We start from the raw sequence: 24,801 nt of genomic DNA, 5'->3' as shown, positions 1-24,801 counted from the left end.
CTTCTGTTGCATGCTGGTATACTCCATCAATTGGTATCAGAGCATCATTTAAGCATTCAATTTGGTTTAATTTTGGTGTGGTGGGTGTATTTTCATGAGTTATATGAAACTGGTGCACTAATATGATTTTCTGAGATTTGGCATTTGAATTCTCTTTGATTCCTTTGTTAAATTTGTAATTGGCTCTTGTTTGATGAGCTTATATGTGTGCTCAAGAGTCTGTAATTTATTTGGAGTCATTAAAGTTGAAATTAAGTTGTAATTGAAGAAGGCCGAGTTGCAGAAAACTGGATCGTGAGCTTTTGTCCAGGCAGCATAGCAACGCTGCCCTTGAGCATCGCGATGCTGATCATAGTCAAGCGAGGATCGAGTTTCAATTGAACCAAATGAGTTTGACCAACTTGACGAGCGTTGACTGAGCGAGGAAACGAGTTCTGGTCCTGTTTAACATTCGAGTGAGCGAGATTTGAGTCGGTTTGACCGGTTCTCTTCTTGTCTGGTCCGGTTCAGCTTCAAAAAGGTTTTGGCTGGTCCAGTTCAAGCAATTCACGTCCGGTTCAAGCCATTCGGGTCTGGTGTGTAGTGGTTCGAGCAGTTCATAAGCGTTTTGAAGCCATTTCTTGCTGGTTTTTGTAATAATTAGGCCTTTGTTTGCTTGAAAATGCCAAAACTAAAACCATATCAGTTTGTGTTTAACTATTTATACATGTGATGTATGTTATAATTAAAAAAATATTGTATGTGCATGAAATATGCCATGTACATTTAAAATCCCATCATAGAAAGCATGTTACAGGCATTGAAAGTATGTTATAAAATGTTATAATATATAGTATGCATGTTTAGGGTTTTTTTTATTTAATATAAATTTTATATTAAATATTGAATGCCTTTGATTTATATTATGGATGTTTAGCATGCCTAAAATTTTGTAAGCTGTTATAAAATTGTGTTAGACATTTAAAATCCATAACAAAGAACAGTTGCATGCTCACATAGGTTAACCACTCGTTTTAATAGTTAAAATAGGTTGTTAAACTTGTAAAATTCAAGTTACAAACTCAACCAATAAACTCAACCAGGTTGGAGGTATTTAAGTTGACGGTCTATAAACACCTCCTACCTGGGAATTATGGCCAAATAATTTAGCATTGTTAACTGGTTTTATGAGTAATATATGAGCGATGTGAGATTTTAAAATTGGTTTATCACCTAGACATCGTAGGTTAAATCCAAATATAAACGTTATACTTGGATAAACACCTAAACTTAGGTTGTTTAATTAGCTGGAACAAGCCTAAGAAAATGTATACCCCGTTTAACATTAGAACACTTCAGTAGGAGTTTAATAACATATATGATATGCTATTAGAACACTTCAATGAAAATCAAACAACGTATATGATATAGTAGAACTCTTCAGTGGAAAATTAATAAACATATATGATATGATTATTTTTAGCTCTCACGTCCCTAAGAGTTTACGATCGAAATTCATGTGGCACTTCATGTCACCCTGGGAGTGACCTCCATTCAGAAAGTGTTTACATGAATCAAGATTTTGGTGAATGGGGTAAGTTGTTCAACTTAAAATCAAATGTGACGTTTTGATTTTAATTTTTCACGTTCTCAAGATGTTCACACTAAGAGGTTCATGCGGCACTTCGTGTCACCTTGGGAGTGACCTCCATTCGAAAAGTGTTTGCATGAATTGATCGTGGTGAATGAGGGAAAGTTGTTCAATGGAAAATCAAATATACGATATATTGATTTTAATTCTCACATCCCTAGATAATTCCCACCGTGAGATCCGTGTAGCACTTCGTGTCACCTTGGGAGTGACCTCCATTCGAAAAGTGTTCGTTATGAGGTCAAGACCAAAGCAGATGGGGGAAGTAGCTCATAGTAAGTTGGTGAAGGATGTGGTCAACATATCCTACGGTCTCTTCTGTTGGTTTGAACCGTAAGATTTCCGTGTTGCGCCTACTTGTCGTCTTTAAGTCGACCTCGCTAGTCATTTAATGACGGTTATCCCCTCGGAGGGTTTAACATAGGATTCAGAACAACTCAAACTCCAAAAATGGATAGGATTTCTAAAGTCGGTTTCAACTTTGACTTTCCAACTTCGGGAGCATTATTGGGGTCGGCTTTTGAGGTCGAAAACTAGAGGGTTACACTTACATAATAACTAAAGAGTTAATAATTTCCAACCAAAAACGGTAGCTAAATAACTATTAAAATATGAGTTATTCTGGAGATAATATTTAGTCAAGAATGTCTTGTTGTAGTATCATTGCAAAAATAATCTTGGGTATATTTTTACTTTTCTAAAACTTGATTGGGTTTAAAAAGAAATTCACTCATAAAATTTGTTTATATTTTTTAGAATGACGAGTTCTTTAGTACAATTGTTAGCATCTGATAAACTGATAGGGGATAATTATGCAACTTGGAAATCATATTATACTGGTGATAGACGATTTACAGTTCGTTTTAACAAAGGATTGTCCTCCCATTCCTGAGTCAAATGTAAACTGAACTGTTTGGGATGCATACGATAGATGGATCAGGGCGAATGACAAAGCACGTGCCTATATCCTTGCTAGCATATCTGATGTCTTGGAAAAGAAACATGAAAGTATAGGTACTGCCAAAGAGATTATGGAATCTCTACGTGGGATGTTCGGACAACCGTCCTTCTCACTAGAGCATGATGCTATTAAATACGTTTACAACTACCATATGAAAGAAGGGGCCTCTGTTAGAGAACATATCCTAGACATGATGGTCCATTTCAATGTGGCGGAAGTAAATGAGGCTATCGTTGATGAGAGAAGTCAAGTCGGTTTTATTCTAGAATCTCTTCCGAAGAGTTTTCTGTAGTTATGCACGAACGCACTTATGAATAAAATAGAATACAGCTTGACTACTGCTCTCAATGAGCTACAGGCTTACTAGACAATTAGAGCTAAAGGTCTGGAACTAGAAGTAAATGTTACTGCCATTGAGAAGAGAGGAACGTCCTCCAAAAACCTGATGTTGCTTCCTCTTCAAAGAGTAAGAGTATTCCTGTTAAGAAGAACAAAGGAAAAGGGAAGAAGAAAATCGTTGGTAGAAAAGGCAAGGCTAACGTTGCAAACAAAGGAAAGTGTTTCCATTACAATGAGGAAGGGCACTAGAAGAGAAACTGCCCTCAGTACCTTGCTGCAGAGAAAGCAAAACAGGCAAACTAACTCCTGAAGATTGCTTGCTGTTCTTAACATGACTAGTGAGAGATGTTGCTGTCTGAAGATGATCTTATTAGCTTTTGTTATTGTAATAAAACTTAGTTTATCTTGTTTCTAAATAACAAATTGTATATATTTTTGTAAATGAAATGTTCATTAGCGAAAGTTATGTTTGTTCTACTGCATAGCAACTTCTGTTAAGAACCAACCTAGTTAAAAGCCATTTGCAAATATTTAGATATTTAAAAATGGCTAGAAATCAATAAAAGTAAGTTGTTATTTAACCTAAGTTATAAGTTTACAACACTTGAAAAGTTCTTAGTGTACAAAACTTGTTAGATAAAATAAAACCAAAGTACTTCGATTGGACATAGTATAGAAAGTTTGAGATTTCTAGGTCTATTTGATAGAACATGAAATCCAATGAAAACTTTCTAATTGCCTTAATTGTTTTCCCTAACACCATTCTAATTATTGGAATATTGTTCAAGATTACCATGTATTATTTATTTCCATAAAAGCTTGCATATATCAATAAAGAGATTGATAAAAGTTGACACTGTAAAAAAAAGTAGTTTCAGAAAAATCAGATGTATCTTACTCAAAGAGTTGAGAGTACCTCGATATAATGGGAGGAATGTATGACTTCCTAGCCATTATTGAGAAAAATAAGATGCATTCCCCATATAGTTTAATAAGAAGTATATTGTACACTAATATGTTTATAATGATTCTCTCGGCTAAAATGTTTGAGAATCACCTAGTAAGACTAGGACTACGAGGTAAATAACCTAGGGCAAGTAGGAAAAAAATTGGGTATGGGATACCAAAAAGTTAAGCCGTGGGTATGTGATGCCCTAATTTATTGTATTTCTCTATAAAACTCAAAAACTCGGTATTATATATTCAGGTATATATGTTACCACTAGATTTTTAGTTCAAGTGGGAGTTTGTTGGGTTTTATGTCCTAAACTCGTGGTTTGTAAACAATAAAACTTATTATGAAAATACAATAAGTTGTTATTGAATATATGAATTGCTTATTTTGTTTTAGAAATAAATCCAATAAACTAAAAGATCCATGACTATTACATGAGTACTTGAACTTTATGTGGAGGCATAAAAGTGGTTCAGATTCGAGTAAATAGTCAAAATGATCTATAGTATATGGATAAGATTTGATGCCTTATTCCGGTAGCACTATTGGATGCAACCCACTTAGTAGTTGTTACAAGGAGTTGCAAAGTGCTACAGACGATGTGATAATTTGTACATGTTATGACATGAGAAGTGGGGGCATCCTGTGCAATGGGTTTGTACAAGATCGAACCACGAAGTTAGTCACTTTTACTTTATAACGTTGTTTACTATTTAAGACCGACTATTTCAAGGCGATGACCTAGGTAACTTGACCTAGCTAACTATGAATTCCTATTTATTTGGGATTATCCTTAAATTTGCATAGGTAAGGGTTGGCTCAACAGCGCCAGCTCAATAAACCTCCATTTAAGGGGTAAGAACGAATAGATAGCTTGGGATATAGCGTGCGAGATGGAATTCACTCCTACCAAATTTCAGGGATAGTAGAGAGGTTGTTCCCATTGTTGGGGTTGATGCCCTAAATTCTCATGTCCTGTAGTTTGTAAACAGCTTGTACGAACGCTTATGTTGTTAATATATGATATTTACTTCACATCTTGTATTTTTGCTCAATTACTTGTTTTATTTGCTTTACCACAAGCCAATAAACATAAAATCCCTGGTTATCTGTATGTGACTCAAGCATGTATGTGGTGACATACAAGTGGATCATGTCTTGAGTGATAATCAAAATAGTCTGTAGTATATGGATATAGGAGGGAAACCTTATCCTGGTAACGCTACAAATGTAGCCCGCTTTGTGGAATGGTCACAAGTGTTGTGACTTGTCACAGATGGTCTGATCCTGATCATTCATGTTGGGGACATGTGAGCGGGGGCATCTTATACAAAGAGTTTGTATAAGAACTAACCACGAAGTGTTAACATCTCGTTATATAACACCGTTCATGTTCGAGACTTCACTTCATTAGGATGACCATAGGTAACATGACCTCAATCCTGAGTGAGTTGGGAACTCCTACCATTGAGGGTGGTTCTTTGATTTGTATGGGTGCGAGTGGTCAGGTCGCCGATTCAAACCTACCATTTTGGGGATTCGTCTGATTTGGGAATTGGGAACTCAACTACACAAGATGGAATTCACTCCTTCCCTGAGGCAGAGGTAAGTAGATAGATGGCTCCCTTAAGGGCTGATTCCGGGGCTTGAACGATGTGGCGCCATACATCTTCTCTTGGCTCGAAAGATGTTCACATATAGTTGGACTATGTTGTATTGTTCATTAGAGGAATCAATGGTACTTAAGAAGTGAGATGTAACTACAAAAGCATAACGGTAATTTGGCCCAGATGTACTTACAAGCATTTGTGAAGGGTCATCATACTCATGATTGGTTATATCCGATGGACACAGAAATATATCTGTGATAAGAAGAGTTCAGCTGTTGGTCTTTAGTGGAATGCCTAACAGTTAACGGATGGTGGATCTCGTGGCTAAAGAGTTTAGTCAGCTATTCACAAACCATTGAAGCTTCGAGCCACAGGTCCATTAGGTCCCCTAGGTAGCTTGGATAAAGTTGAGAACCAGTATTTGGGTTAATTTGAAATGTTCAAATTGACAAGAGGAAGTTCGATTATATATCTGATATCAAACTATAAGATATAAATATAATATGATTATATTTATTAATTAATTAATTGATTGATTGATATATGATAATTAATCATTTTCACGTTCGGACATGGGTAGTGAGCAATGTTGGTTAGGTAACCGATGGGTTAAAAATGAAAAAAGTTTTCATTTTGAATCGTGCAATCCGATTTGATTCTTCCGCCCAAAAAGATTTCGTGAAACGATCGCTCGAGAGCCTATACGATAGTTGCTTCTCCGCCTTAACGATCGTTCACCTCGCATTTTAACTAAACGATCGTATACATTTTTCCTAAACAATCGCTCAACATTTCATACACAATCGTGTAGCTCCTCTATGCGATAAGCGCTTTTGCTATACGATAGCACTATTTTCTCTCCCACTTGCTTATCGCCTACACGACTCGTTTGTCCTCCGTCCTCTACCAAATTCACCAAAGCCCACCCTTTGGGTTTTCACTCCGAGAATACCCGAGGCTCATTAGTGGTCGTGTCATCCCCATTGCGGCATTCGTGTTCGCATTGATCGTGCTGCTACAGTCGACGTTCCCACCGGGTGTTGGTAAATCTGTTGGAGGGATCCACTGCATTGGGGTTCTGAAGTTCGAAGATAGTCTTCAACTGGTATGGAACCCTTTCCCTGTTAATTATCTTGTTCTGAGCATGCCGATAATTAGATTTATTTGCATAACTGTATGTGTTGAATGTATATAATTTGTATTTCGATCACGGTGAGATCAGAGCGATCCGAACGCGCTCATGGAACTCTTGGTATGAGATCCTTCAATTGGTATCAGAGCCAGGTTCTTATATTATTCTTATAACATACAAGAACAGGGCAGAGATATTAATAGAGATGTAGGAAACCCTAATACAGACTAGAGCGAGATGAAATTACTAAAATGCCCTTAGGGTTCAAAGATAAAAGCCTTTTTTATTTTCAATACTCCCCTCAAGTTGGGGCATAGATGTCAATAAGACCCAACTTGCTGACACAAAAATCAAAACTCTATTTGATAAGTCCTTTTGTGAGGATGTCTGCAACCTGTTGACCAGAAGGGATGTATGGAATGCAGATACTGTCGTTGTCCAGTCTTTCTTTGATGAAGTGTTTATTGATTTCAACGTGTTTGGTTCTATCATGTTGAACTGGATTATTTGCTATACTTATTGCAACTTTGTTTTCACACAGAGCTTCATCAGTTGATCACAATCCTGACACAGATCTGACAGAACTTCCTTTAACCAGATTTCTTCGCATATTCCCAGGCTCATAGCCCTGTATTCTACTTCACCACTGCTTTTAACAACCACCCCTTGTTTCTTACTTCTCCAAGTGACAAGATTTCACCACACAAAGGTACAATATCCAAATGTTGACATTTTGTCTACAATAGAGTCTGCTCAGTCAACGTCAGTATAAGCTTCAAAACCTCATTTATCAGTTTTCCTGAACATCAAACCCTTACCAAAAGTAATTTTTAAATATCTCAGAATGCATTCAACAGCCTTCATATGTTCTTCATAAGGTGCTTGCATAAACTGGCTAACCATACTGATGGCATAGGATATGTCTGGTCTAGTATGGGATAGGTAAATTAGTTTCCCTATTAGACATTGATATCTTTCTTTATTAACAGGAATCCTGTTAATAGACTCGCCAAGCTTGGTATTGAATTCTACGGGGTTATCAACGAGTTTGAATCCAGTCATACCTGTCTCTTTTAGTAAGTCAAGCCTATATTTCCACTGAGAGACGAAAATTCCCTCTTTTGATCATGCTACTTCCATCCCAAGAAAGTACCTTGATCTCCCAAGGTCTTTAATCTCAAACTCCTCATCCATTTTCCCTTTCAACCTGTCAATCTCAGTAGTATCATCCCCGGATAACACAATATCATCCACGTATACAATGAAAACGACAATCTTTCCTGATACTGACCTTTTTGTAAACAAGTGATCAGAGTGTCCCTGAGTATAATCTTGAGATTTAATGAAGGTAGTGAACCTGTCGAACCATGCACTTGGAGACTGTTTTAACCCGTATAAAGACTTTCTTAGCTTACACACTTAGTGACCAAACAGAGCTTCAAAACCTGGAGAATGACTCATGTAGACTTCCTCTTCTAATTCACCATTAAGGAATGCATTATTCACATCTAGCTGATAAAGAGGCTAGTCTCTGTTCACAGTCACGGAAAGAAGAACCCGAATTATGTTTAGTTTTGCTACCGGAGAAAAAGTCTCAGAGTAGTTTATTCCAAAGGTTTAAGTAAATCTTTTAGCAATTAACCTGGCTTTATACCTATCAAGCGTCCCATCAGACTTATATTCTATAGTAAACACCCATTTGCATCCAACTGTCCAATGACCTTCATGAAGAGATACATGGTCCCAAGTATTTTTTTTCTCAAGAGTCTTCATCTCTTCCATAACTGCAGGTTTCTGATAACTTGTAGAAATACAAGTTATTTATGCTGCCTTATCTAGATATTGCAGCCAAAAGAGAATAAATATGAGCCGATTGTATGAAAAATAGCTTAGAAATACAATAATTATGAATTATCGCAATTACACCCACTAACATCATTAAGATGGAAGAAAATAAGATTTCTACTCTGTTTTGCAGGAAATCAAGTCACCGCTTGCGATCAAGGCTCAAGAAGAACTGACCAACACATCTATGTCACATTGTTCCCGTCAATTAACAATGAAGCGATGATCAAAGCAATAACGGTGCAATGCGACAGTCGATCCAGAGCTGAATTTCAATCGCATGCAGTAATAAAAATAACACCGCATGCGAGCACCCAATCGAAAGATGCAGCTGAGCAACGCAAACGCGGAGGATTGTGACACGTGTACAACTAACGGTTATGCAGATTTGATGGTCTGATTGCATAACAGAAGGAATATTTATTCCTCTATCTTCGGAATTTCCATAACAAAAAGTGGGACCACGAGCCAAGAGTAAAAGATCTTCACCTATAAATACCCCCTAGAATTCAAAAGAAAAAATATTGTTACTTGATACGGGGCAAATTGATATTAGGTCATTGAGAGAGAGGCTGAGCTGAGTGCTGATTGGAAGAAAACGGGAAAAGAAAAGATAAGGCCAAGAGGTGAGTCTCAGTGTTAATCTACCAGATCCCCGCCACGAAGCTCTATACTCAGATCCCTGCTACCGGTTGAGCAAGCCTGAGAGGGAAGCTCATCCTTCCGCACGATCCATCCACACCGGCAAGCAACTTTCCATCCAAATTGGTGTCAAGACATTGGCGCTTGTTTTTATTTGTTTTTAACTCTTTTCATCATTGTATTTCATATTCTTTATCTCGTCATTCATTAAATCATGTATCAGACGCTGAATAGAAATATTGAATGTCTCGATCGTTTCCATCACCACTTTTTTATCTATTTTCGTTCCCCTTACTGCACTTTATTTTATTATCGCATTTTACCACTTTACTTTACGTTATCGAATTTTTATATACTTGTACACAAACACTTTTATAAATTGAAAAACCTGATCGCATGTATAAAAACATAACGCAATAACCTCAAACAATCCCTGTGTTCGACCTCGGATCACACCGAAAAACTTGCGGTGGAATTAATCTTGGTTCCAACATAAGGAAACTTGTGACAACACACAGCATACTATAAGAACATCCATTAATAACGCATATCTAGAAGTAGTATCACATAAATTCCATTCATCCATGCGTTGTATGACATAATAAGATCACATCATCTTGCGTGCATTTCATAGCATTTAGCGTTACAAGTTTATGGCAACATGAGCTTGTAGCAAAGATTAAATACATGTCATCAATTTCCATTTAGGGATTTCCATTGCTACTTGTATATTATTTGATATCGTTACTGTATCTAGGCTCGCAGTAAGAGCTCTAAACTCAGGTGAAAGGTTACCATATGACAGATAACTCCATATTGGGTACTTAGTGCAAGACCTGGTTCCTTTCCTTAAGGCAATAGGAATATCAAGGGAGGCATCTCTGCCTTTTACTCTGTCTAATCCTTCATTAGTAATTCCACACTCAGTCTCCAGCTATAGAATTTCATCCTCTGGTGCCTTTTCCACTAACTCATCCTTACCTATAACAGTATCACTAGCTGGAATAGTTGCTTCAACTCATTCATTCCCAGACATATCAACCACAACTTTTTTGGTACAATCATTGTTGTTATCATTAGTTTTGCCATTTTCTCCTATAGTACACATATCATTCTCAGCACAAGTACCAATATTATCAGGGACAGGAGTATGAGCATCACTATCATTCTCAACACAGATATCGAGATTATTAGAGACAGAAGTATGAGTACCTTGAGTTGATGTTGGGTCGGACTCATGGACCATTGTCGGAGAAACAACAAGTGGCACAATTTCCTTTCTGAGATTGTTCCTCTAGTATTTATTCATGGGACCTATTTGGTAGGTAAGTCAGAGACAGTGTCGATAATATTTAAGATAGGTTCAGGAAGGGAATCAGAAAGGATCGAAGACGTGGACCAATTAGTCTCTTCACTAAAACTCTCTCCCTGAAGATGACTAATGAGAACGAAGGGTTGATCCTCAATAAAGGTGACATCCATCGAAACAAAGTACTTTCGAGAAGATGGATGATAACACTTACACCTACGTTGATGGAGAGGATAGCCAACAAAGACACATTTTTTAGCACGAGGAGAAAATTTGGTACGGTTGGGATCGTGAGTGTGGACAAAAGCAACATACCCAAATACTCAAAGAGGGACATCGAAAATAAGGCGAGTAGTTGGATGTGACTCTTTGAAACTTTCAAGAGGAGTATGGAATCTGAGAACGCGAGAAGGCATTCGGTTAATCAGATGTGTTGCAATTAAGACAGCATCCCCCATAAACACGGCAGAAGAGAAGTGGACAACATGAGAGACCAAGCAACCTCAACCAGGTGGCAATTTTTCCGTTCGGCCACCCCATTCTATTGAAGAGTATACACACAAGAGCTTTGATGAACAATCCTTTTAGACGCCAGAAACTCTCGAAGGGTATTGTTGATGAACTCCTGGCCATTATCACTTCTAAGGATAGAAATTTTTGTGTTAAACTGAGTTTCCACAGTAGTATAGAACTATTGGAACACAGATGATGACTCCGACTTATTAATAAGAAGGAAAACGTAAGTAAGCCGGGTGTGATCATCAATAAACGTCACGAACCACTATTTTCCAGTAGAGGTGGTGTTGGGGGAGGGACCCCAAACATCACTATGGATAAGGGAAAAAAGCTTAAATGGTTTGTAAGGTTGAGATCGAAATGGAACCCTATGTTGTTTAGCATGAATACATATATTAAAAACTAGGATGACAGACGGTAATGCCACAACATATAGTCTTTTTTAGAAGTAGAATAACAAGAAGAGACAAAACTAGCCCTATAACTATTCACAGAGGAAGCATCAACATTAAGGAAATATAGCCCCTTATCATGTCGGCCAGTGCCAATCGTTGTCTCCGAGCTCAAATCCTGAAATAAAACAGTATCAGGTGAGAAAATAACTTGACAGCCTAAATCTCTCATAATTTTACTCATAGACAATAAGTTGAAATAAATTTTGGGAACATGTAGCACATCCAGTAAGATTAAACCTGCAAACGGGGAAAGGTGACCATTTCTTGCAACATGAGCAAAGAACCCATCTGCAATTCTAATTCTTTCATTACCAATACTCGGACAATATGAAATAAGTTGATCAGATGAGCCGGTCAAATGATCCGTAACTCCAAAATTAAGAATCTACAGCTTCTTAACATTAATACTAATGAGACTAAAAGAATGAATTGTGCCTGATTGAGTAATAGCACTGATCCCGACAGCACCAGAATCAGTCTAAGCATTCACCTGAGGTTGAGAATTACCACTAGTTGAATCACTCACAAGTGCTTTTCCAGAGTTCGACTTCTCATGTGACTAACGTCGTTTAGTGTTCGGTGGACGACCATGCAACTTCTAACACTGGTCTTTATTATGTTAGGGCTTTTTACAATGTTTACAAATCAGATGTGGTCTATTATTCTGTTTATCATTCTCGGATCCAGAGGATTTTGTAGTAAATACAGCGAAATCTATTGAGGAGATTATGGAATTGATCATGGCACTTGATCTATCTTCTTCCAGATGAACCTCTGAGCAAACTTCCATGAATGAGGGTATTGGTTGCTGTCCCAATATCTGACTATGCACTGCGTCAAACTTAGAATTCAATCCAGCAAGAAAATCATACACTCGATCTGTTTCCTCAATCTTGAAATGTTATACTCCACCACAAGGACAATCCCAGATCATCTCACGACACAGGTCCCTCTCTTGCCAGAACTGGGATAACTTGTTAAAGTAGGACGTTACATCCATCATTCCCTGTTTGCATTCATGGACCTGTTTACGTAACATATATAGCTGAGATGCATTTTGTCTCTTTGAGTATAAGTTCTGCACTACATCCCAGATATCCCGAGCAGTTGCAGCATAAAGTAAAGGCTAGCCAATCTGTGGTTCCATGCTATTTACTAACACTGATTGTAGCAATGAATCCTCAGGAATCTATGGATATCCAGCAAACACTTGGGAATTACTCAACCGTCTTCACAACATGGATGATTCAGCATGGTCGTTGGTGGAGACTTAAAGAAATCCTAGAGGATAATTAGAAATTTAGGGGACCTCTAAAACCAAGGAAAGCTCTAGATCCTTCAGATCTTCCTTAAATGATTGATCATTATATGATCTTAAGTACATTGGGAATATCCACACTTGGTGCAGCAGAAGAGGTGATGATCTGACTTGGGAAAGGCTCGACAGATTTACGGGCAACTTTGAATTCGATAACCTTTTGATCACGTTGAAGTCTCTCTTCTTAATTGGTTACAATCTCACCACAGACCCATTCTTTAAATTTGATGAATCTCGGACACTCCACAATGGCTGCAAAAAGATCATAAATGATGTTGCGGTGATTTTGTGTTACATGCAAGTGTACATGGTCAAGTTATAATATTAAAATGGCTTGTAAGGTCGATTATCATCCTCTGGGATCAAGTTAACAACTATTGTTTAGTTATTTTAGAATTGTTTCAATTTTAACTTAGGAATCGAAATCGAGTTTGAATTTTGAGTTCTGTAAAGCAATAAAAGTATTTTTGAAATATGAGAATAAGAGTGTTCTATGGTTTTGAATTCGTTAATTACTTCATTAGATGTACTCTAGTCAATTCATGGAATCATGTACGAATATTATGTCTAAGTCTAGAAACTTAACTCAAGATTACTTTCTCTAAAAGATAACCTATTCGCATGAACTTAATTGATAACGATATCTCATGAAATCATATTAAGCAACAAGGCATTAAGAGTTGTCATCAACAACTTTCACTATTAACCTAACTATTTACATAAAAGATTAATAATGATTTAATGATATAGATCTGATAAAACGTTCATCTCTCAATTAAACATTCAACCTAGAAAATCATTTTCGACCAATCAACAAAAATAAAACACGATATCATTAGAAAGCAAAGAGTTCAACAATATCCATGAAAAGAACTAAACTCAACCTAAATTCATAACAACTTCATCAATACCCTAAATCAAACAAGTTTGGCCACTCATAGCTTGTACAAAGATATTTTCATACATCAATTCAAGCATAAGATTTAGAGAAAGAAAAGAGAACCGAAGAAGAATTCTCTTGAAGACTTCTTTGATCTCTTAAATCCTCCAAGCTCGCCTTAATCGTCACCTCGGGAACTCGAATAACCTTCAAAATATCCCTCAAATTCTCTAATTTTTTAGCATAAACTCTCTCTTTAGTTCAGAATTTCGTCTTTGATGTCTCTTTTCGGGTGTAGTTCTTCTTTTTTGAGTAATTCCCCTTTCCAAATGCTGAAGATCGACCAAAATAAATAGATGAAGAAAACATGGAGCCTAAGATCTTTCCTAAAATGCAAAATTTTTTATTTATGGAAAAGCAACGTTGCAACGGTCGACTGCAGCGTTGCAACATCCTTTCTTTGTAGCAATGTTACATCCTTAACGCACGCAACCTTTTTCCATCATAAGTCGTAGCATAACAACGCTACACCCTAGCATAGCAACGCTTCAATTAGGGTAGCTACTGCCTTTAAGGGTAATGGGGCAGCGTAGCTACCCTATGCGTTACGTTGTCCTTTTAATGACAGATAAAATATCACAGTCGGCAGATCATCACATCTTCATGTGTTTTTCCTTCTTTTCTTCTCTCCCTTTGATCCATTGCTCGATTTTGACTTCTTTAGGCATAATTTGATTTTTATTTTTTATTTTTTTTGCTCACTTTGAGTATAATTATATTCTCGAAAATAAAACCTAAAAATCACTGGCAAACACATCAAATCTTATAAAATCATATAAAAAAACCATCCTAAATCTAAGGCAAATAATGCACATTTTGTGTGTGTTTCAACAGCACTCCAACATCCCCTGTTGATAATTTAGACAAATGCTTAAAAGCTATAAAACATTGGGGTGCTAACAAAAACAAATCTCTCCAAATCAAAATTAGGTCTTGTAAAAAGGCCTTACAGGATGCATATAACTCCTTCCTTGTAGTCGACTTCAATAAAATACGTGGAATTGAGCTTGAATTGGAAAAACTCAGGTTGGAAGAAGAAATTTACTGAAAGTAGGGGTATCCATTTACTCTGCAGGGACCCGCCTCGAATTAAGCGGAGAATAGGGGAGAGAGCAAGGAGAATTTTCTCCTTGTTGACTAATGGAGACGGGGACAGAGAATACATTCCTCGTCCATGCCCCTGGCCTCGCCCTGACTCCCTGCCTGCCCTGCATGCATATATAATATATGTTTGTGTGTGTGATTCATAGTACAGTGAGTTTATAATTTATAAATCTCACCTTTTATGTATATATGTGATAATTTGAGTCTATAACTTACGAATCTCTCGCTTCTGACATTTTATACATTGGGGGATTATGAGTCTATAACTCACAAATATCTCACTTTATATGTATACTTTGAGTTGATTTTTTAATTTTTTTTTTTTAGAACATGTATACTGTGAATTTAGAACTCAATTTTAGTTATAGTTTTATTTTAAACTTTTCTAAAAATTGAGTAGTTTAATTATATTTTTCACATAAAGTGTTATTATTTTTATAGGATAAATTTATAGTGTTTTATTGGAATAAACGTATATTGGAATTGACCAATTTAGTATAGAAAATTCTTAAATGTTTATATGGTTGAGAATAAATCTAAAAATTTGTTAAGCAATGAATAAATTAAGAAAAAAAACTAATTGGAGAAATTTTTCCCACAAGAAACCTGATCCTCACAAATTTCTTACGGAAAATTCTCGTCCCGATCCCCACGAGAAATTATGCGAGGACGGGAAATGAAATAGGGGGACAGGGGCGGAATGGGGAAAGCCTTCCCCATCCCCGTCACACCCTATGAACATCTCTAATTGAAAACAAAGATCTTGTGAGGATTGGCTAAGGTGGGGAGACCATAGCACAAAATGGTTTTATAAAAAAGTCTCTCCTCATAGAAAGATGAATGAAATCAAAGGAATCTTCAAACCAAACCGAACAGACAATGGACCACTGATATTTTAGAAACGGAAGACCCCTTTGTTACCCATTTCAATTAACTCTTCAATTCCAGTAATCCCTACTCTTGAAGCAATCAATTATGTCACATCTCTTATTCGACCAAAAGTCTCTAAGGAAATGAATAACACCCTCCTTACTCCATTCACAAAAGAGGAAATAATCAGAGCTATCAAAGAAATGTCTCCTACGAAAGCACCTAGTCTTGATGGATTTCCTGCTCTTTTCTACCATCGCTTTTGGGACAGTGTTGGCCAAATCACACTAATGATTGTTTAAAAATCCTAAATGAAGGGGAAAGTCTAAAATCCTGGAATTCAACACGCATTGCATTAATACCCAAGGTTGATACTCCACAATTTGTTGGTGACTTCAGACCAATAAGCCTCTGTGAAATGAAGTACAAAATCATTGCCAAGTCTTTGGCAAACCTATTAAAACCCCTTTTAAGGACATCATCTCACCATCACAATCCGCTTTCATCCCTGATAGAGCTACAACCGAAAACATTATCATCGGTCATGAATGTATCCAACATATTATGAGTATGAAGAAAAAGAAAAGTGGAGTTGCAGCCATCAAGCTCGATCTTAGTAAAGCATTTGACAAAATCGAATGGCCTTTTCTAAGGGTTGTGCTATTGAAGCTTGGCTTCGACACTACTTGGGTGAACATTATCCTAAATTGTATCTCATCTACTTCTTTTTCAATCTTAATCAATGGTGTTCCTACAGGTTTCTCTGCATCAAAAAGGGGTCTCCGCCAAGGCGATGCCCTTTCTCTCTGTCCTCTTTTTTTTTTCAATTGTTATTGAAGGTTTATCTGCTCTTCTTCAAGAAGATAATAACTTGGGAGCTATTTCAGGCCTCACAGTAACTACCAACTGCCCCTCTATTTCCCACTTATTATTTGCTGATGACAGCTTAATTTTTTGCATGGCTTCTAAAGGTGACTGCATACAACTAAAAAACATCCTCACTGCTATGAGCTAGCCTGTGGAGATTGTATCAACTTCTCCAAATCTGCAATATTATTCTCCCCAAACATCAACACTGATCATGGCAACTTCCTTAGCAACATGCTTGCCGTTTCCAGAGTGGACAATCTTGGAAACTACCTCGGCCTTCCTTCTGCTCTCTCTCGCAAAAATCCAAGGATTTTAGATTTCTTATTGACAGAGTTTGGAAGGCAGTCCACGGATGGAAATGCTCTCTTTTCTCTGTAGCTGGGAAGGAGATTGTGATCAAAATTATTGGAGAGGCCATACCATTTATGCGATGAGTGTCTTCAAAATGTCAAAAAGTTTCTGTGATGTTAAAAATAAAAAATATATATATTTATCCCATCAAAGTAATATTACAAACATATTTTAGAAATTAAAATTGATTTTAAGTGGCTTTAATCACGATAAAAAAAAATAATTTTAAAATCACTTATAATATCCATTTGAATTGACTAAAGAAAAAAAATGTTTTTCAATAAATTTATAAAATAAACCGTTTTTGTAAAAATTATTTAAAATGAACTTTGAAAGTGCTTCAAACCTATTTTGAGTGTTTGTCAAACAAATCATTTTTTTTTTCAAAATTAAATACTTGAAAAGTGATTCCAAACAAACTTAAAAAGATCTCGCTTTTGAAATCATATATCTCTCTCTAGTGAGGATGAGAACTTCATGTGAGGGAGGTACAAATGAATATAAGTTTAGAAATTTAGACCATAAATTTTTAGGTTTGTGTTTAATAGTTTCTAAACTTTAAAAGAAAATGTCTAATAAGCCCTGAATTTCCGATTTTTGAGTTTAATAAATTCCTGAAATATCAATTTTACACCTAATACGTATCTTATATATTTGAAAAATGTGAAAAGTTAAATGTTATTTTATACATTAAATTTAACATTGTGCTTAATAGATATGATTATCAAACATCATTTTAAAATTAATGTATTTATTAACTACGCAATTTAATCTTTAAGGTTCAATTAGACATAACCAAGATTTAAAATGTCCATGTAGATAGAATTATCAAAGTCTTAATTTTATGAAAATTTTGATAGGAATATCGATAAAATGTTGATTTCGATAGATATTTCTAGAAAAATTATAAAAAAAAATATTAAAAAAATAAATTTGAATTAGTATATAAGCAATTTATAATTTTCAAACCAGTTAACATCTCTATTATTTATATTATATTTATATTAATGTCATTTTGATGGTTATTTTTTTGTGATCTGCAGACATTTTTACAATATAATAAAAATATCAATTCATCTCTCATATCGATGTCAAATCCATAGAAACGACATGTTGACGAAAATTTAATATTATGGACACAACTTTTTCTTATAAAACTGTTTATTTTTAAACATTTTTAATATTTTTAAGATCTATTAAATATTAAGGAACTATAATCAAAATTAAAAGTTTAAGAATTTATTTATCACAATTTTCAAATCTTATAGTGAGTAAACTTATAACTTAATCTCGATATATGATATTTATGTTAATACTAATTAAAAAGATTATTGCAAATATTTACAAAATTATTCATCTAAATGTATAAGCGGAAAGAAAAACATTCAATCAGTTTCTACTTTTAAATCATGGCTACAAATCAATTTGTACTTCTAATTTCAACAAAGTGTTTTACTTTAATTTTTACCAAAATATTTCCTTTCCGAACACACTCCCTCAAACCTAACACATTTCTTCTTCCTCTCCTGTCAGTGCGACCTTCTTCCCCTATAGATATATGTATAATAAACAGAATTTCCACTGAAGTTGCCAAAAAAAATTAAATAAATAAATTATTCTTTTTATTTTATTTTATTATTATTATTATTTTGTTTCGTTATTCCCTTTCCAAGCAAAACTACACATCCATACTACGCCTAATTGTTGCAGCACTTTCTCTCTTTATATTGTTTCATTATGAATCAGAATCTTGCTGTTTCCTTTTCCCTTCACCAAAACTAATCTCTGCACAAATTGAAAGGGCATATCGTTTCCCTTTTCGTACAGTCTCTGCAAATATGTTCAAGTTGGATGAATCTGATGATTGAGATGTGAGAACCACATATTCCTTTATTTACTATATATTTATTTAAAGAAAAAGAAAAAGAAAAAGAAAAAGGGTACATGAAATAAAGGGAGGAGAAAAAAGACACCCATCTCAAACAATTAATGGTTCAAAAACTAATTTTACCCTCAAATGTAAGACCCCGACTTTCCCCTCACTCCATTCAGTACCCCAAACACCCTCAAGTGACCAAGCCTGTCTAAAAGAGCAGAAATGGATGCCTTCATAAGTAAATGTTTATTTAGTAGTTTCACCAACCATTTATCACAGGAACAAAAGAACAGGCTTATTTGTGAACTTTGAACGCCCCTCAACAATTATAAAGAGAGGTCAAGACATTGAAGGATCCTTTAGAATCGAGATCGCTTCCATTGCTTACTGCCAGTCCTTTATTTACAAAGCCAGGTGATCATCCATTCCCACTAAACAAACTCCAACTATACCATACCAGTCCTTTATTTACAAAGCCAGGTGATCATCCATTCCCACTAAACAAACTCCAACTATACCATACAACAACACATATACTGATTAAACCTTAATATCTGACATCCCCTTAGATGCCTTGTATGACGGCTAATCAGTATTACTGAGGATTATAAGGTAACTCATGTACTGCATTCTTGTATTTGTTTACTCAGAATGGGCAAATCTGAAATATTTATTGCTTCCCGGGAGAAAAGTTCCCAATTCCATTTTGGTGTTACTGAAGTAGTTTCCTCGACATATTTTCAAATAACATACACAATGATTATCAATGAGTCGAATTACAATCCGTAGAAAATAATGATGAGGAATATAGCATCAAGCTACTGAGATGCAGCTTTGTCTTTCTTCTCTGACAAGTACCTAGTGGAATGTAGTTATGTTACCAAAAAAAAAAAAAAGAAAAAAAAAGGCTTATTACTTTGCCCAGAATAAACGAGAAAACTATCATAGCCACAATTTACATGCACATACTCACACAGTTAAGCTGGAATGTAACACGTTAATGTACATGCTAATACTAAATATACTAGATAGTGCTAAAATAAATGAACTTTCAGTGTGACATAAAACAATTTTTTTTGATAAATTCTCGTCCAAAAACATGATACCAAATACCAGCCCAGATACTGCTTTCCCAACAACCAACGCTAGTTGATAACTTATTTTGGCTAAAGACCACCCCGCGAGGGAGACATCAGTGGAGTTATCAAGAATAACGTGCATATAGAGGAAACGATCATAAAAGTTCAATGAAGTTGATTAGTTCACTACTTACCCTTGAGCCTTTGCCCAGCGTGAGAATTGATACAACTGTACAGTCTCATTCGATGCATGACAAGCAAGAAGTAGGTAATTGCGGGGTTGCACCATCCATGCAAATCTCATAAACAGTCCTGAATAGACGCACATTGCTGCAATGACAAGGGCAGATATTATCACTTAGACAAAACTAAAAGACACTATAGATAAATGAGTTCTAACATAGATAGGTTCAACCTGCTGTCATGTTGCCAGAAATCATTTCTGGTGGCTTGTTCATGTCTGCTAACCCCTGTTTGAATCCACCAGGAGGATCAAGACAATTGCAGAGAAGAACTAAGAAAAACAATCAAATGATAGGCAACATGGTAAGCATGATAGAACTGATACTTAAATTGAAGTGAGACATACAGCAGCCACAAATCCCCAGTTGGCGACAGGTCCCCAAAAATGAGTAGTTTTTGGACCAACAGGGCTGTTCAAGAATGCCCGGAATGAAGCCATTCTCCGATTTCTGCAAAATAAATAACAGACCAACGGACCATAATATTAAAAATTCATGTAACACCATGTAATGGTGAGACAAAAATAACGGTTAAAGAAACACATTTACGAGCTATGACAACTAGAGATAAACTAAAACTATATGGTTTCATACTTTTTTTGATAAGAAACAATTTCATTGATTAAATGAAATATCCAAAGATATCTAAAGGTACATAAAGACCCCAATCATAGGGTGTGCAAAAGGTGTTTCCAATTTGCAACAAGGAAAGAAAAACTATGACTATGTATAGCCCGTAAATCTTTGCACCCAAAAAAAGTATTGTGAATGATAGTATCAATAATGTCCTTTGTTGTCTTGGTCTTATCCCGGAAGATTCTAGCATTTCTTTCATCCCAAATCTTCCATAAAACAGCACAAATGATGTTTAACCAAAGACGATCTTTGACAGCTTTGAAAGGAGTCCAGCTGATCAAAAGGTGGAGCCAGATTTGCATGTCATTTGGAAAAGCAACATACCAATTAAAAGCAGAAAAGCCCTCCATCCATGTCCCTCTAGAAAAAGGACAGTCAAAGAAAAGATGCTGAATAGTTTCGTTGTTTGTTCGACAGAGGCAGCACCAAGAGGGAGATAGGTTGATCCATGGGCAAAGTTTCTATAGCCTATCCATAGTGTTTAGACATGACTTTGTGATTTCCCAAAGGAGGAATTTAACTCTCTTCGAGTAGGGACAGCTCCACATTTTTCTAAATAAGTTGGCCGAAGATGAGTGTGAGTTGGACATGAGGGAAGAGTATAATGACTTTGTCTTGAAACCAATATGGTTGAGTTTCCATGTCCAGTGGTTCTTTCTATCAGTAAGGTTAAACTTGGAAGAAGATGGGTAAGAGCAGCTCATTCCTCTATCTCATCATCTTTGAGATGTCTTCTGAAGTTTAGGGATCAAGAGCAGTTTGTAGCATTCCAAGCCTCCTTAATAGAAGCAGTTTTGGAATCAGACAGCCAAAAGAGCTTGGGAAAAGTTTGTTTATAAGTGTAACCAGCAAGCCATGTGTCTATCCAAAAAGCTATAGAGGAGCCATCTCCAATAACACATCGAATATTCCTATAGACAAGATCATTTTGATGTAGAATGTATTTCCATGGACTTCTAGTTGAGATGCGTTTGTAATCGGCTGCCATGAGATCAAAGTGTTGTGACCCGTATTTGGCTTTGATTAATATTCTCCAGAGGGCTTCTTTCTCCAAATGAAAACGCCAAATCCACTTAGCAAGGAGGGCTTTGTTTTGTTGTTTATGTTTGTGATCCCCAGTCCCCCTCCATCGAGAGGTTTCTTTAAATTATCCCATTTTAACAAATGAGATAGCTTGTTGTCCCAGTGGCCCGACCATAGGAAGCTTCTAAAACATTTTTCAATGGCATCGATAATTTTTCCAAGGGCATGATAGAGGGATAAGTAGTAGATAGGTAGATTGGAAAAAGTTGCTTTCAAAAGGGTTAGTCGACCTCCTTTTGAGAGGAAATTATGTTCCCATGAGGGTAGCCTTTTGTCAATTTTGTCCAAAACCGGCTGCCAAAAAGTTACTGTAGTTGGTTTGCCATATAGAGGCAGACCCAAGTATGTAGTACGCCATTGCCCCACCTTACAATCAAATCTTGTAGCAACATTCCATCTATTCTTCTCCACAATTGATACCCAAAAATTCAGATTTATGCCTACTGATGTTAAGGCCAGAAGCACTTTCAGAAAGGATCATCAAATTGATGAGATTTTCAATCTTCCTGTCATTGTTGATGGAGAAAAGTAGTGTGTCGTCGGAAAAAGGAGATGGTTGATGTTGAGGGGTGAACTTGGAATAGAGTATCCGCAACTGAAACCTTTTTCAGCTACCAAAGTGAGGATTCTATTGAGACCATCCATGATGATGATAAAACGGAAGGGAGATAATAGAGCACCTTGTCTAAGGCCCCTAGTTGCTTTAAATTTCCCTCTAGATTTGCCATTAATAATGATCATATGCTTTCATACAAAGCATCTACATCGGATGAGGATTAAAAATAAAACCATACAACTCACAAAAAAAAACATATAATATATATATACACACACACACACACATCTCTCTTTCTTACTTACTTTACCATTTGTTTCAAAACCGCCCCTATACTTTCAAATGCAGAAATATTTGGAGTATAAATTTTTTAAAATTTGGAAAGAATGAAAATTCGTCACTACATCGTTTTTTAGGCATCGCCACACAGTTCTAAGCTATGAAGTACAGACACACAGATACAAATACAATAGGATATGACAATACGTTAATTTTAAAAAAAATAGAATATTGATACATTGAAAATACATTTTTTTTTTCCTTCAAAAAATCTAGGACATATGTAAGTTTAACATAAAGATACTAAATGTAATCAAATCCACGAAAAATCATAAAATGTCAAGTTAATGACAATAGTACAAAATACAATACAAATATCAAAATACAGTACAAAAAGCAACATCAGAGATGTTGAAGAATAATAGTCAATAGAATGCAATAGAAAAGGGACTCATATTGATCAGCGAAGAAGAAGTCGATCAGTATGAAGACAGATTAAGAACTTCTCTATTGCATTGTTCAAGATATTCAAGTGAGTTATATTTTGCAGGACTTTGTGGGTCTCAAACGTAAAGATGAACATTAGATGATTTTAGGGTTGGGTTTTTTTTTCTTTTCCTTTTATTTTTGGACTGGGGTAGTGAGCTTTTTAAATAGGCCACTTAATTTTGAATTGGGAAATATTAGATGAGTTGCTCAGCGTAAAAACAAATACTCCAAATCGCGGGTCAAATACATATCTGAGAATATCTGGGAGTATCGACATCTGATACGAATTCTTTACCTCACATGAAGTATCTGTGCTTCATAGGTTCTAAGTCAATATGAAATTCCAAAGGATTTTTATTCCAATAGTCATTTGGAACAATTTATGAAAGTTGAAGAGTAATATTGCAACTTTTAAAAGTATAGGGGTATTTTTGAAACAAATGACAAAATTCAAGTTCAAGGAAATTAGTTATAATTTAGCCTAAAAAAGCGTTAACCAGCACTCACTATATATTAAGGCAAACGAGCAGAGATCATGTAAGACCATTCCAACCAAAAGGTCATCCTAATTCCTACTTCAATTGGACAAACCCTCCTTGCAAACCAAAAAACAAAGACTCGAGGCACAATCCAAAATACTTTTATTTCACTAAAATAGTTTCGTGGTCTTATAAAACGTAAAACTGTTCATCTGAAAATATTATCGAAGTTCCCTACAACTTCAAATCATTTCATACTCCCATGTTAGGACAAAAAATCCACCTAGACTACAAATTACACGAATATGCAAATACCATCAGCTAAGTTCATAATCCTTCTCAATTTGAGAAAGAGAGAAGAATAGGAAAAAACAGCCGTCTAACTTTAAAAAGTATAAGAAACAAATCATCAGATCAACAAAGCGAATGAATTTAAGAAACAAAAATCATTCTCGTTGTTGTAAATTAATATAATCCAAAAACCCAAATCCCATCTTAAAATTCCATCAAGTACCACCGTGATAAAAATGGCGAATTCAATGTTATAAAAATCACACAAATCCCTTCTTCAATAGCTCATTTCTTTTCAACTATCAAAAGCCCGTGCCACTAAAAATCCCAACAAATTAATCAAAAACATTCTATAATTTCATAGTCATCATCAGAGAATAAATGAGCGTTATGGTGTGTGTATATTTCAATAAAACCTCCAAATTCATTAACATCCCCAAAAAAATCAATATGTATATTTCCCAAAAAGTTAAAGAAACCCTCGTAATTCTAAGAAAATTCAGGTGCATAAAATCTGAAGGACGTGCAGAAATTTACCAGTCGGCAATTCGATGCAGATCTGGCCAAGAGAGAATAGAGAACCGCTAGAGAATTTTGACTTTGAAACCACCCAAAAGGAGAAGATGAAGAGCGATAGTAGGCTAATTTTCTTTTTCTTTTTCTTTTTCTTTTTCTTTTTCTTTTTCATGTTCCTTTTGGGTATTTTGTTTTTTTCTTTTATGGGCCTAAAAGCCAGGCCCATCTTTTACAGGAGAAGCTTCTTCAATAGAGCGCCAAATTTAGCTCTTTCTCCTGCTTAATTAGGGTTACGGCTTATCTTAACGATTCCGTCGTTTCTCTCCGCCGTGAGCAGCAGTTCACGTCCATAGGCATTTCGAGGTTTGTTAACTTAATTCCGCATTCTTTTTGGTTTTCGATTGAGCTACATTTTATCTGATACTCTC

The 24,801-nt window shown here is 35.8% G+C and overlaps 2 protein-coding genes and 1 long non-coding RNA gene across 4 annotated transcripts in view; 2 read left to right on the top strand and 1 right to left on the bottom strand.

Annotated features, from left to right (window-relative positions):
• Positions 1-18,702: 18,702 nt before the first annotated feature.
• LOC120073317 lies at positions 18,703-19,647 on the top strand. Its single transcript, XR_005480735.1, has 2 exons — positions 18,703-19,137; positions 19,204-19,647. It is a non-coding gene; the product is annotated as an uncharacterized LOC120073317 (long non-coding RNA).
• LOC120073316 (mitochondrial pyruvate carrier 1) lies at positions 19,376-24,539 on the bottom strand. Its single transcript, XM_039026087.1, has 5 exons — positions 24,395-24,539; positions 20,392-20,494; positions 20,218-20,272; positions 19,997-20,132; positions 19,376-19,581 (listed from the first exon to the last, which is right to left on the bottom strand). Exons 2-5 carry the CDS (start codon positions 20,482-20,484, stop codon positions 19,542-19,544), a joined length of 324 nt encoding a protein of 107 aa, XP_038882015.1. The 5' UTR covers positions 20,485-20,494; positions 24,395-24,539; the 3' UTR covers positions 19,376-19,541.
• A 41-nt stretch (positions 24,540-24,580) lies between these two features.
• LOC120073314 overlaps positions 24,581-24,801 on the top strand; it is a 2,050-nt gene continuing 1,829 nt past the window's right edge. The window contains exon 1 of one of the 2 annotated variants that reach the window (XM_039026082.1): positions 24,581-24,736. The gene's annotated coding sequence lies outside the window, so the exon portion shown is untranslated. The remainder of the gene's footprint in view (positions 24,737-24,801) is intronic. The other variant, XM_039026080.1, reaches the window with a different exon arrangement.

This window comes from Benincasa hispida, chromosome 3 (assembly GCF_009727055.1).
Source record: "Benincasa hispida cultivar B227 chromosome 3, ASM972705v1, whole genome shotgun sequence".
NCBI lineage: Eukaryota > Viridiplantae > Streptophyta > Magnoliopsida > Cucurbitales > Cucurbitaceae > Benincasa > Benincasa hispida.
This window is presented reverse-complemented; position numbering and strand designations above follow the sequence as displayed.